At 47.2% G+C, this 12,613-nt stretch overlaps 1 protein-coding gene across 1 annotated transcript; it reads right to left on the minus strand.

Moving 5' to 3' along the window:
- Window positions 1–3,120: 3,120 nt before the first annotated feature.
- LOC103372915 (protein FAM46A-like) lies at window positions 3,121–8,425 on the minus strand. The gene is made up of 2 exons (XM_008302688.1): window positions 7,426–8,425; window positions 3,121–6,386 (listed from the first exon to the last, which is right to left on the minus strand). The coding sequence occupies exons 1-2, from the start codon at window positions 7,903–7,905 to the stop codon at window positions 5,571–5,573; spliced, it is 1,296 nt and encodes a 431-aa protein (XP_008300910.1). The 5' UTR covers window positions 7,906–8,425; the 3' UTR covers window positions 3,121–5,570.
- Between the last annotated feature and the right edge of the window lie 4,188 nt (window positions 8,426–12,613).

Genomic DNA, 12,613 nt, shown 5'->3' on the forward strand with positions numbered 1-12,613 from the left:
CAGTTTCAGTCTTTATGGCATTTAACTGTCACACAAACAACTGAAGTCATGTTAAGATAATCGTGACTCCCAAAATGGGCTCTTAAATGTTTAACTATACAAACAGGTTTGTGTCATTTCTTTACGTCGACACATTAATTAATCTCCTGTCTTTTTGTATGAAGAGCTGGTTTGTTTCCATATAAACACCATAAGCCGCTGTGTGTGTGTTTTAGCCGCGGAGCTGCTAATTAGCTCATTAGCTTAAGTTCAGCGTTGGCATCGTTGGTTTGACGTCTGTTAAACTTGACCCCTTAAACCAGGTTTAAACCGGATGTTAGCTGAGATTTAGACGTTTCTTTAATGTCGATGTAACGGGACTTTTAGGCGGATCTGTTTCCCTTCAGATGGAGCCACGCTAGCTGTTTCCCTTTGTAGAAGGGAAGCTAAGCTAATCAGCATAGATGGCGCTCTATATTTTTGCAGAACGGGACTTCCGGGGTGTTGCAGGAGCAGTGGGAGCAGAGCATCGCTGCACGAGGACACTACCTCTATGGGGAAGGGAGCCAAAAGACTACTGGGGCTAAGAGAGCTAACAACAAACTTGAGTCCATATTCTGCTTTTTGGATCCTCTGTTCCTTCCCCACGTTATGTAGCTGCTTTTTGTGTGCAAATGTAAAACAAAGTTAGTGTCTGGAGTCTCAGAACTTTCTGATCAACCCTCGTATTAGTAAATGCTGCTATTCTAGAGGTGTCAGACCTAAAAGGCAGCAGGTGAAGACGTGTTTCAGGCACTGATTTGAGTTTTTAAGACCGTAAATGTTAAAAAGAAATCAAAACTCATTGCACAAGGCGACTGTTTCACCAGGGACGGTGACCAAACCTTGCATCGGGTAGCATGTGAATCTGGCAGGCTCTGCTGTAACATCCTGAGGTTTCTGAGGGAAACATTTAGAGCAGATTACATGAACTGTGACAAGTTTTTTATCTGCAGCAACACAATCGTCGCTCTCCACTTGCCCTGCTCAGTAAAACTGGCTCCCGGCGACTAGAGAGTAGAGTAGCACTGTGCCAGGACAGTACTTCTATGGGGATGGCGACTGTCATTGCAGACTTCTCCTGTAGTGCCCTGAGGTGTTTGAGGTAGAACATTTAGAGCAAACTACATGAAGTGTGGTGCGATACCATGCAGATGTGGGCGATTACATGCTGGTCACAACGGCACAATCTTCATTTGGCATTCTCGCCAAAATTGTCGACTTCTTCCTCTTCCCCCAAAATGAAACTCAAGTCGAAGTGTTGCTGTTTGGACCCAGTTGAGGAGGTTTTCCGCCAAACATAGATGGAGCTCCATGTGTTTACTGAACGGGACTTGCAAGGGAGCGGTACAAGTGTTGCAGAAGCCCTGGGAGCAGAGCATCGCTGCACAAAGAGAATAGTTTGATTCAGAAATCAGGCCGGCTCCGAGACTGGAGAGTCCGGTGAGGAACGCCACGTGAACTATGGTGCAACGCCATGCAGATGTGGGCGATCAGGCACCGCACGCCACACAGTCGTCACTCTCAAACCAAAATTGGCTTCTGGCAACTTCCTCTTCTTCCCCGAAATGACGCTCGGTTGAAGCTTTGAGTTGAAGCATCGCCAACATTTAGTAGATTCAGCTCATCGTGGATGGTGTTGCACATTTACAGAGCAGGACTTTAAGCGTTGCAGGAGCACCGGGAGCAGAGCATCACTGCACAAAGAGACAACTTGGATGGATGTGGTGGCCAGATTTCTTGATTTCTACAGGCCCAGTCTTGGACCCCATGTCGTCTAATAAATGTCTGCATGACGCACGTCGTCATGTCTCTGTTAAAACACACGTCTAAGCCGACTGTGTTATGGGGTTAGCTCTTTTCCTTGTTGTGCAACACACTAAACGCCTCAATCCCTTGTTCTCAGTTCCCTTTAAGCTCTTGATAAGGAAGTGGACTGTTTTCTTTTTTTTTTTTTTGGCCCTTTCCAGCGAGAGTGACCTGAAAGACGGCAGGAGATGAGGCAGGTATGTGTTACAGTGCAATAGCCGGTAAATCTCCCCACAGCAGCTACACCGGAGCTTTGCGTACATGTTCATGGAGGGAGGCTAATCAGCTTTCAGCAGATGGGCTAATGTCCTTACCGTGGCTGAGAGGGGGGCCTATATTTAGCGTCCACTCTCTCCCTCTTAGCAGGGATAACACTGGCCCTGTTCTCCTCTCTGGAGCTCATCTCGCTCTGCTTAAATTCATCAGGAAAGAGATGAGGAGGAAAAAAAACCAGCAAGATGCAAGAAGCTGAATAAAAGTGAGGTAAAGGGCAGAAACACAGAGGAGAAGAAAACCAGCAGAGTGACAGAGAAACAGACAGAATAAAGAAAGTTTAAAAAAAAAAAAGATGAAAGCGCTCATGAAAGAAAGAATATTTTTCCCAGCGTCAGCATTGAAAGTGACATCTGGAGGCCGAGGCTTCCGGGCATCAGAGCGCTGCAGACCTGGAGCCAATCTACTCTGAGAGGTACCATGTGTTCCCTGGAGACCAGGGCTCTGCCGGTAGTAAGGTTTACATGTACCCGGCGTTGGCGGCTAATGAGGTTGGCACGACGGCGGCCGACCGTGACGTCTCTCGGAGGGGGGAAATCCTTCACGTTCAAGCTGTCGCCCGCTGGCAGCAAAAGTGCCGGAGGATTTGGCGGGGGCCACCTCCGAACGTTGACCTAATGAAGACTTTTCCCTCTGGGCACCCAAACCAAATGTCAGAGCGGTTTACCGCGGCTAAACCGGGGGGTTCGGCAAGCCGGAGGAAACATGGTGTTGCTGTGGCCAGTAATCCTAAAACATCCTTTGTGCGGCGGGTTTTTGTCCTCCGCTGTTTGCCGCGACCTTTATTTTCTCTTAAAGTGCACACAGGAGGACAAAAAGCCTTCAAGCTGCGAGACAAACGCTAAGAAATGATCGTGTGGTGCGTCGTTGGTTAGTCGGTCAAACATCCAACCAGATTCTCATTGCTTGGACAATCTCAGGTGTTTGAAGTTCAACCTTTTAGGATGTTACTGTGGCTGCTGGTGTGTGTGTGTGTGTGTGTGTGTGTGGTAACAGCAAAAACAACAACAACAAAAAAACTCTCTTTTCTCTCTTTTAATTATCAAGTCGGTCAACTCGAACACAATCATCAGATCATTGTTTCCGTGTTCCGCAGCAGGACCGCGGTTCAAAACCACCGAGGAGCAATGAAACAATCTCATTAGAGCAACAGGAATCCATAAGAAAACAAAAACAAAAACAGCTCAGAGCGCACAAACAGTGAACACGAGTGCACGTCGCCGAAGCCACTGCGCTGCTCTTCATCAGCCGAGAACACAACAAAACAGCAACGACGACACACACACACACACACAGAGAAACACACTCTGAATCCGCCCGCTACGTCGGCCCCCGAAACACAAACTGTACAAAAATAGAAGATCGATAGAAAAATAGGAGATCTGACGCGTTTGAGAAGAAGATGCTGCGAGTTCAAAGCTGATAAATTTACACCTCGTCACAAAAAGTTCTACCCCGACAGGTCGTTTATTGCCTTTTACAAATGATTGTTATTCGTCTGTACATTTACTTTTTTTTTTTTTACAGTATTTCCTCGAGGAGACAAACTTTTTCCACGGATTGAACATGAAGCCGGTTTTTGTTCTGACTCTGACAGTAATAATCTGCTGCAGCCTTCTTCTTCTTGTTTCTCTTACAGTGCATAAAGGAGGATAAAAAGCCTTGAAGCTGCATAGAAAACGCTAACAAACGATCATTTGGTGTGCAATTCTGTAGTGTCCGGGTCGATTAGTTGGTCTCGTTTGACCAGATTCTGGGACAATCTCAGGTGTTGTTTTAATGAGGAGACGAGCTCTGCACCAATCCGCTGTTTCCAAACGAGCCGGCGTGGCTGCAAACGCATCTTTGCAAACGGCAATCTTCGCGTCACACAACTCGTTAAATCGTCGAAAAAAACAGCAAGTCGACTTTTAAATTTCTTGTCGTTTTATTTTGAATTTGTGCCGCTGCTCAGAATCGGCTTGAAAAGATCCAATGTGCTGCAAACAGTCGCTTTTAATGCTGATTCAGAATTCGGCTACGCTAACGAGGCTGCAGGTGGAGTCACACAAGTTCAGCCCGGAAAGGTTTTCCTTGAGCTCTTGCAGCAAAAAGTCAATTAACCTTTAATTATGCACGCTCCATGCATGCACAGTCCACGTGTTCTGCTGATTTTGAAGAGTGGGTTCGATTTTTTTTCTCTACAATCTTATTATTTTACAACTTTCCAGTGTAACATTTTGAAAACCCAGTTGCCCCCCGGTTGCACATCCGCTCCGCTTTCTGTGATGCAACCTAAAGGTTCCCTATAGAGTTGTGTGTGTTTTGCCCGTGCATGAGGAAACCCGCGCAGCAGAGTGACATGTTTGTTAACACCCTGTTGTGTTGCGTCGAGGAAACACCCAGCACGTTCTGGTGAGCAACGCCGAATGCAAACACTGGTTCTGTTTGCTCGGAAGAAACAAACAACTGGGTTCCTTCACGTGCAGCTCCGGCTGCAGGCGACACATCTGGTTATTGATTCTCTCTTTTTCACCCCTAAAGCTGATCATCGCCTCTGGTTGGAGCTTCAGTTGTCAATTTGTTTTCGTGTTTTGATGCCCAGAAAACAAAAGAAGGATAAAAGAAATGTCTTTTTTTGTTATTTCTTGCAGCCAAACTTCCTTCTTTTCTGCACATTTCTCTCAAATCTACTTTACTCTTATAAGCATTTTTTGCTTCACCCCCCCGCCTCCACCCGCTTCTACAGATGATGAGATTATGCTGTTACTTCCTCTTTGGTAATCAGGATGTGTACTTGTCCAACAGGACGGCTGATAAGCGCAGAGTCTTCGACTAGAACTAAACCCCCGGTCGGTCCGGTGGCTCCCCTCGGTGCAGGAGATCGTCCCTCGGCACCGCTAAACCCTCCGTACATTCATTATCACCGTAATCAAAGAGACAAGTCGTCTACGATACAGAATCACAAACACAGCTCTTCCCTTTAGGCTTCATCGAGGCACTTTGAAGAACATTATTCCTGTACAGAAATAAAGCATGCATTGTTTTGTTGGTTTTGGTTTTTCTCTCAAGAGTTCAGAAAAAAACTTGATATCAAAGTAGATCTTTGGATTTGTAAACAGTATCCAGTTCCTCTTTTCTTTTCTTTTTTTTTTTGCATTGCTTGTGAACACACACATTCACACACACTCTCACAGTGGAACATGGAGAATCTCTGGATGAATCTTCATGTGTGTCCTCTGCTACTCGTTGTGGCTGTATGTGGAGATGTTCATCGTTTAAAATTATCTCCTCCGGGTTCGACTTCGGTCGAACTGACAGATGAGCCTCTTTGGTCGCTTCCTGCCGCGGCACCCGAACCCAGCGACAGGCTGAACTCTGGCCTGATCAAGGTTCCCTTCCTTCCTTTATTCTCTTCTTTTATCCGCTCCTTGTCTAATTTTGTCTTGAGGAAGCGATAAAAACATCGCCGCGGTTACACAAGAGTCGGTTTAGTTACAGGGCAACCAGGTGGCGTACATGGGATGCTGCGACAGAGGGAGGTACTGCTGAGGCGGCGACGGAGGACACGAGTACACCGGCTGGACCTGCGCCACGTAATAGTTGCTGAAGTTGCCGTCCGAGACGTACGGCGCCGGCTGGTAGAAGCAGGTGACGTTGGCGGCGTTGGGGATGGCGTTCTGCTCGGCCAGGACCCGCAGCGCTAGCGATGAGATGAGGCTGAGCGTCTGGCGCCTCTCGTGGCCCATCAGGCACACGGTGCTCTCCTGCACCACGTCGTACAGCGTCGCCAGGTAGTCGTACTTCCGGTCCTCCAGGTCCACGAAGTGGTTCTGCAGGTACGACTCCAGCTTCCTCCGCTGCTCGCTCACGTCCGGGAAGTCTATGAAGAAGCGCGAGCACATGTAGCGCTGCAGCAGCTTCATCTCGCCGTCGGACGCCGCGCGGAAACCCCGCACCAGCAGGTGGCAGTACTTCAGCAAGCCGCCACCGCGGATCTCCTCGGGACTCCGCGTGCAGATGAGGCGCCGGCGCAGGTGGTCGAGGGCGGTGGGGAAGTCGCCGTAGACGCTCTCGCCGAGGATGGTGGGGTGGAACGTGGCGGCCATCGGGTGCTCCGAGCACTCGTAGAAGAGCAGCAGCGAGTCCAGGCGGATCTGGAAGGAGTCCACGCTGAACTCAAACTGCCGCCGCAGCGAGTCCACGAACTTGAGCTCCACGTTTTTGCCGCGGTTGTTGGACAGCGAGATGAGGCTCCAGCGGTCCGAGTCGTTGCACACCTTCACCATCTTCTGCACGTAAGCCTCCTGAAGACAAACACACAGAAAAACATGAGGTGGAGCTGTAAGAAGTCGTGTTTTTGCAGGTTGCATCAGTGAGTTTTTCTTTCTTCTGCACAGTCCTGAAGAACAGTCGCTCTGCATTTCACTGCACGTCCTGTGACGGATAAAAACTCTTGAAATCTAAGACACTGCTGGAACAGAGAGTTGGCAACTAGATGCAGCCACTTCAGCAGTGAAAATTATCATATTAAAGAACACAATCTGTCCATTTGTGCATCCGATACGCCTCCCAACAGCCGCTGCAGCAAAATAGGAACAAATAACTGGCTTTAGAGGATCACAATCATTTAAAATCTTCAGCACTAATTCCTATTTTCACGAAGAATAAACGCCAGATTTTCCTTTTTCCATCACGCTGAGGCCTCCTGCCTTCTCTGCCTCCATGAATCAACTCCGCCTCCTCTGTTTTTTCCTCCCTTTCACAGCTGTAATATAATTTTACTTCACTTTTTCTTCCCCTGAAAGTGACACTCGACCTGCTCATCATGTGCTCGTGGTTAGAAACGACTGCACTCCGGGTCTTAGGAGGAGATTATGAACCAGCCTCGGTTTGATCGGGTTTCAGAAAACCCCACATTAGTGCTGTTTGTGCGCAGATATAAATCTCAGTTTGGTCTGTTATTGGGGATGTTTTGCTGATCACATCTGTCTGCGGGCCATTAGCAGCCCTGCTAGTCCTCGGTATCCAGGTAACTGAGGGCCGACTGATTAATGTGGATCCGACTCCAATTGGATTAGACAGAATCCTCTTTGAATTGGAAACCGACCTTTTTACTTTTTGAGTGGCTGCAGGTCTGTGCTGTTTGGATGCAGAGCTCACATTTGTGTAAATATAATTTGGGTGCATTTGCAAAGCAGGAAAAATGTGCAATTATGACCTCTGCTGAATGTGTAATTAGGTGAGAGTAGGTGGAAATAAAAGAGGACAAATGAGGCAGAGAAGTTTCCTGCTCTACAAGTTGTGATCTAGCCTCTGTACGTGAGTCGTGTGTTTGGTTTCTACCTTTAAGGTCACTGGTGTGATCTTTTCTTTATTCACTCCCTCCGGCAGGAAGTCCAGAAGAGAGTCCAGGACGATGTCCTTCACTATCTGGAACTCCATCTCTCCTTTCAGCTCCGCACAGAATATTAAGTCCAGATCTTTCCATCCCAGCCCGCTGTCTTCGTGCAGCACGTAGCTGGCCGCGGATCCGTTCAGGCGCACCTCCCGGACATGGATCCGCTTCTCCTCCATGCGGCTCCGCACCACCTTGACGATGTCCCGCGGCTTCACCTCCAGCGTGGGGAAGCTCCAGCGGCCGTGGATCGGGATGGAGCCGGTGAGGATGGCGTCCAGCCGCTGCACTTGCTCCCAGTTGAGCACGCTGAGGCTGATGCTCTCCCCGTCCGAGCCCACGCACTCCGCGCTCCCGTCCATGTCGAGAAGAGGCAGCAGGCAGGAGGATGTGAAACTTTCCGCTAACTCCCGCTGGAGCTGCGGCATCAGCTGGCGGCTCCGCTCAGTGGAATCGACCCTTCAGGGCTGAACTCGATCATAACAACACGATTCTGGAAACGTCTGTACGCATGACGGAAAGAACTAGCTGGGCGGTGTTGTCCTACTTCTTACATAAAGTCTGCAACCCAGACAAATTCAACTCAGGAGCTGCATCCACTGCGCGCTCCGTCTCCGCCGTCTGGAAATCAACCGGTTGCTCCTCTCGCTGTCAACTTCTCAGTTTGTTCCAAAGACTCACCGACACATCCATTTTATCCGAGAAAACCTCCCATCCAGCGTTCTTCAACTTCTCTCCTCTTTGGCTCACTTTTACGCACAGGTTATTGCGCGTCCATGCTGCGTAAAAACAACTTTACGCATCGTTTAAAAACACCTCGACGCCCTCCCGATGCACACCTACTTTCTGGAAGAGGCGTATGGCGACTTTATCCTTTACATTTTGGCCGTTTGTCGCCCGCTGGTTGCTGCGCGCTGCCGCAGAGGTCCCGCTGCACATCTGCTGGAGAAGTTGTGAACTGAAGCGCTTCCCGTCTGAGGAGCGTTGGGGCGGGTCGCTTTGATTGACAGCAAACACCTACTAATAGCTGCCCACAGCGGCTGCAGGACTGAAGACTGAGGCGTGTCTGAAGAAAAGGAAGAGGAGAGAAGAAGTCAGACTGGGCTCTGAACCCACAACCGAAACTTATATCAGCACTTCTTCTTCTTCCAAAACGCTTTTACGCACGTTGGTTTTTCTCAAGAGATGCAGCCACCAAACACTCGTCTGTCATTGAGCCTTATTATTTTAATAAGGGGTTTAATTCACATAGTCTTAGCTTCACTTCTCCTTTTGTCAGTCTCATCATGTGTGAGGAACAAAGGCTGCGTGCCCTGAATTTTCCTCATCCTCTGACAAAATGAATAAGAGTTAATTATTTCGCTGTTGCTTTACAGTTGGGATCATTCTGGTCACTTACAGGTGAGACTGAAGGTGCTCGTGCACGCCCTCTACAGGTGGTTTCTCACCCATCTTCAGAAATTTCCATGCAACTTCTTAAATGTGCAAAAACGAGCCCAACATTTAATGCAACATTTGTATCGTAAATGCTTTAAAAAGCAGCGTGTGTGTGCGGTGAACGTGCCTCCTATGTGAGTGGTAAGCTGCAGGTCGGTATGTAGGCTACGGGCCACCGTCTCTGAGGGTTAGTTGTCATGGAGAATCTATCAGCGCAGAGCTTGGCGCGTAGATCTGCGTCACTGCAGATGAGCCCATAAACCAGCTTATGGCAGATTAGCCTCTATGTGCAGTGACACACGCGTGCACGCAGACACGCCGGCCCACACGCTCTGCAGCACAGTTACCTGGATGCTGCGTGAACGAGCAGCATCACAGAACACCGAAAGAAGCAGAAAAGTTTGGCGCAGCGACGTGGAACCAGAGAACCGCAAACGTGGGTTAAAAATATTTAACCTCCGAGCTGGAGGGGAACTAAAGATGTGGGTCAGCTCTGAAAAAAACGAACAATACAGAGCTGTTTTAAAACTTGTGGTGTTTTGAGATTTCACTGAATACAAACACAGTCACTGATGATACGTCATCTGCTCACAATCTGTTTCTTGCTGTTTCTCATTATTAACTCCACTGTTTTGGTATCAGTGGCTTTTATTGACTCGGTGACGTGTATGAAAACTGTTTTCGGTTCCTGTTTCGGTCTTCCTGGGTCAACAGCAGTCGCTAACACAAACACCAGCCACATTAGAAGTTGCATTTCTGTGCCGGTTATTTAATTTCCAGACAGTGCAGCGGCTCTGGCAGCTGACAGCCGGTCAGTCACGCTCGACTCGCTCCCCATTCACCAACTGGCTCACTGTCAGGCTTACTGCCCAGGATGCTTACCACCAGGTAGCTGCTTACCTGACCTCTGACTTGTCAAGTGGATGACACCGGCTTGCTTTCCAATGTCTGACGGCAGCAGAGGATTGTCGGGGGATTTCAGACAGACCCCATGTCAGGCTGCCAAACCGCTCACCACGAGCAAATTTGTTCCCACATTAGCGCTTTAATAGGTTGTAGCTTTTTCCTTTTTTTGCACCATTGGTGTCGTGCATTTTTCTCCTGATGCGCTTCTCTTTGTGTTCGACTCACTCGAGCCTCTTTCTGTTCCCTTAACGGAACCAGGAGACGCCCGGCTTTGATCTCTGCCGACCTGCTTTCCTCTAAAGTTTCTTCCTCCTCATCTTCCGCTATTAATACATTTTTCCCCTCCATCCCATCCTGCTCTTCCTCTTTTTCCTGCTCATCCTCTTTTCTTTCCCCGGCCCACCGTTTCCACCGTTACTCCACGTGGAAGTTCATTAAGAGATTACCGTGAACCCGTTAGCAGAACGTGCCTCCCTCGCTGCCTTTAACACCTTCTACTATTTTTGTTCTTTTGTCTGGATTTCCATTAGCAGAGAGAAAAACATACAGCATGCAGGATCTCTCAGAGTTTCCCTGCTGCAGACTGGAGACTTAAACCTGATTGTATATTTAATAAAAGACTGTAGAGCTTTTCGAACGAGGCCACATCAGTGCAGGACACACTGACCTGGATCGTAGCATCCAAAAACGTTAGAGGCCTCCACAGTCACGGTGTTTCCCTCATTTACTTTAATAAATGTGCTGCTGCTACAAGTATTTTATATTTACAGTAAATCTGCAAACTCTTAGGATATGTTGGAGGATGAAAGTAGCAGAAATAAGAAATATCGTTCAGCCAAAATGCTGCAGCAAGTTTTGACAAAGTCTGCAGGCAGCAGGCAGAGTATTGACGTGCTAATGCTAACATGCTAACAAGCGTTGGTTTGTCTGGACATGAACGCATCTCACGAGGCCTTTGAGTTTGCAGGTTGCAGGTTAGCATGTGTGGGAAGCATCACGGTGCAAGAAGGTGTGAACCTGCTGGAGTCGAAGTAAGGCTAAGCTAAGCTAGCACGATAAAGAAGAAGCATTCTTCAGTCAGACCAGCTAGCGTTGAGGTTGGCAGCGTCTTTCTGGCTTCACCGTCTCAAAACTTTTGTTTTTGGTCAATTTTGAAAAGGAGGTAAACTAATTTTTAGGCAATATCATGATGTGAAGCTGGTGAATTTTGAGTTTCAGAGCGTTAATGTGTCTAATCCATCAAAAAATAATGTTTGCAACTTGAGTAGTTTATTGAAATCAGTAAATCTGACTTTTCAAACCTCAGACTGCAGCTTTGCATTCGATTAAACAGTAAGAATAACCTTAAGCTGCTTTCTTTCTGTCATATTTAGTGTTTAAATGCACATCAGATAGCATGAAGCTGGTAACCGTTAGCTCCCACACAATGTTGTTGGCTAATACCATTAGCATCACCTGTTGGGCCCATTAGCAGCCTGGACGTGTTAGCCACAGATGGTTTTGGTGTTAGCACCACTGGATATCCGTCTTCACACCTCCGCCTCGCGTCTCCTCAGTTTTAAATTAAACCTGTGTTGCAGAAACATGTTTTGTTGTTGCAGAAGAGCTCATTGCTGCAGGAATTTCACGTTTTAGTGCACAAGCTGCTGCAGAAACACGTCTACACATTCACTTCTACTCATTCTGATTCACGCTGGTCGACCCACAACAACTGTTGCAACGCTTTATCTCACATTTTATCTCGAGCGATGAATCAGCTGCGAGCAATTACAGCGCTTCCTGTTTCTGCCGCGGTGCGTGAAACTCCCACCGGGTCGGCCTCCGCATGCAGAGCTGCAGAACGGCGGACCTCAGCAGTACGGCCAATCAGTGTTAACCCCGACCTCGGCGGGTGACCTTTGTCGACCTGAATCGACCTTTAAGAGCACGCTCAGTAGTGTAAGCCCCCGACTAAAGTCCTGCACAGCCACTAATGAGGTTCACTGACATGCTTTGCAGAATAAGCCTCGCCATCGACAGGTAGACGACCCGGCGCTGAAATCCATATTTGAGTGAGTTTTCAGGCCAGACGTCGGCTGCAGTCAGAGTTTGTGTCTGTGAGTTGGTGCATGAAGTTGTTTCTGCATTTTGCACCAACAAACACACAACAAACACACACCAGAGCGTCTGATCGCAGCCACACAGACACACAAAGCAGCAGCAGATATCGTCTCAGTAACGCGCTGCGACGCCTCCTCCTGTGAAACTGCAGCATCAGCAACATCTAACCTGTGAATTTATGGATATCAACAATAAATAATCAAATGTCTTTAATCTTTATGGTCTAGAATTAACATTTAAACTGAAAACACGCGTAGTGCAATGAATCAGGAACATTTATTAAAAGGCAGCAGGTCACGACAAGTTTAGTCTGACAAATATAGTTTAGAAAACAAAGAAGAATAATTTAACTTAATATTAAAAAAAAAAAAAGAAAGAAAGAAAAAAAACAAGGAAAAAAGCATTTATTTTAATTAAAAAGGAAATTAAATAAAAATAAAAACTGTAATAATTGCCTTTGCCCTGAGAAACTAATAATGCAAGAAAAAAAAACATTTAAAATATAAAAATGACCTTATCAAGAAACCAGCAAACCAAAATAACTTATTGTCATAATAAAAATTAAATAAATAAAAATGACCTATTTAAGGACATCAATGTCTGAGAAACCAAGAAAAAACATTTAACGTAATTAAAAAAGAAATAAAATAAAACTTTAAAATTAAAACTAAAACCCTTAGCCCTGAGAAACTA

This window comes from Stegastes partitus, unplaced genomic scaffold (assembly GCF_000690725.1).
Source record: "Stegastes partitus isolate 25-593 unplaced genomic scaffold, Stegastes_partitus-1.0.2 Scaffold1858, whole genome shotgun sequence".
In the NCBI taxonomy this organism is placed as follows: domain Eukaryota; kingdom Metazoa; phylum Chordata; class Actinopteri; family Pomacentridae; genus Stegastes; species Stegastes partitus.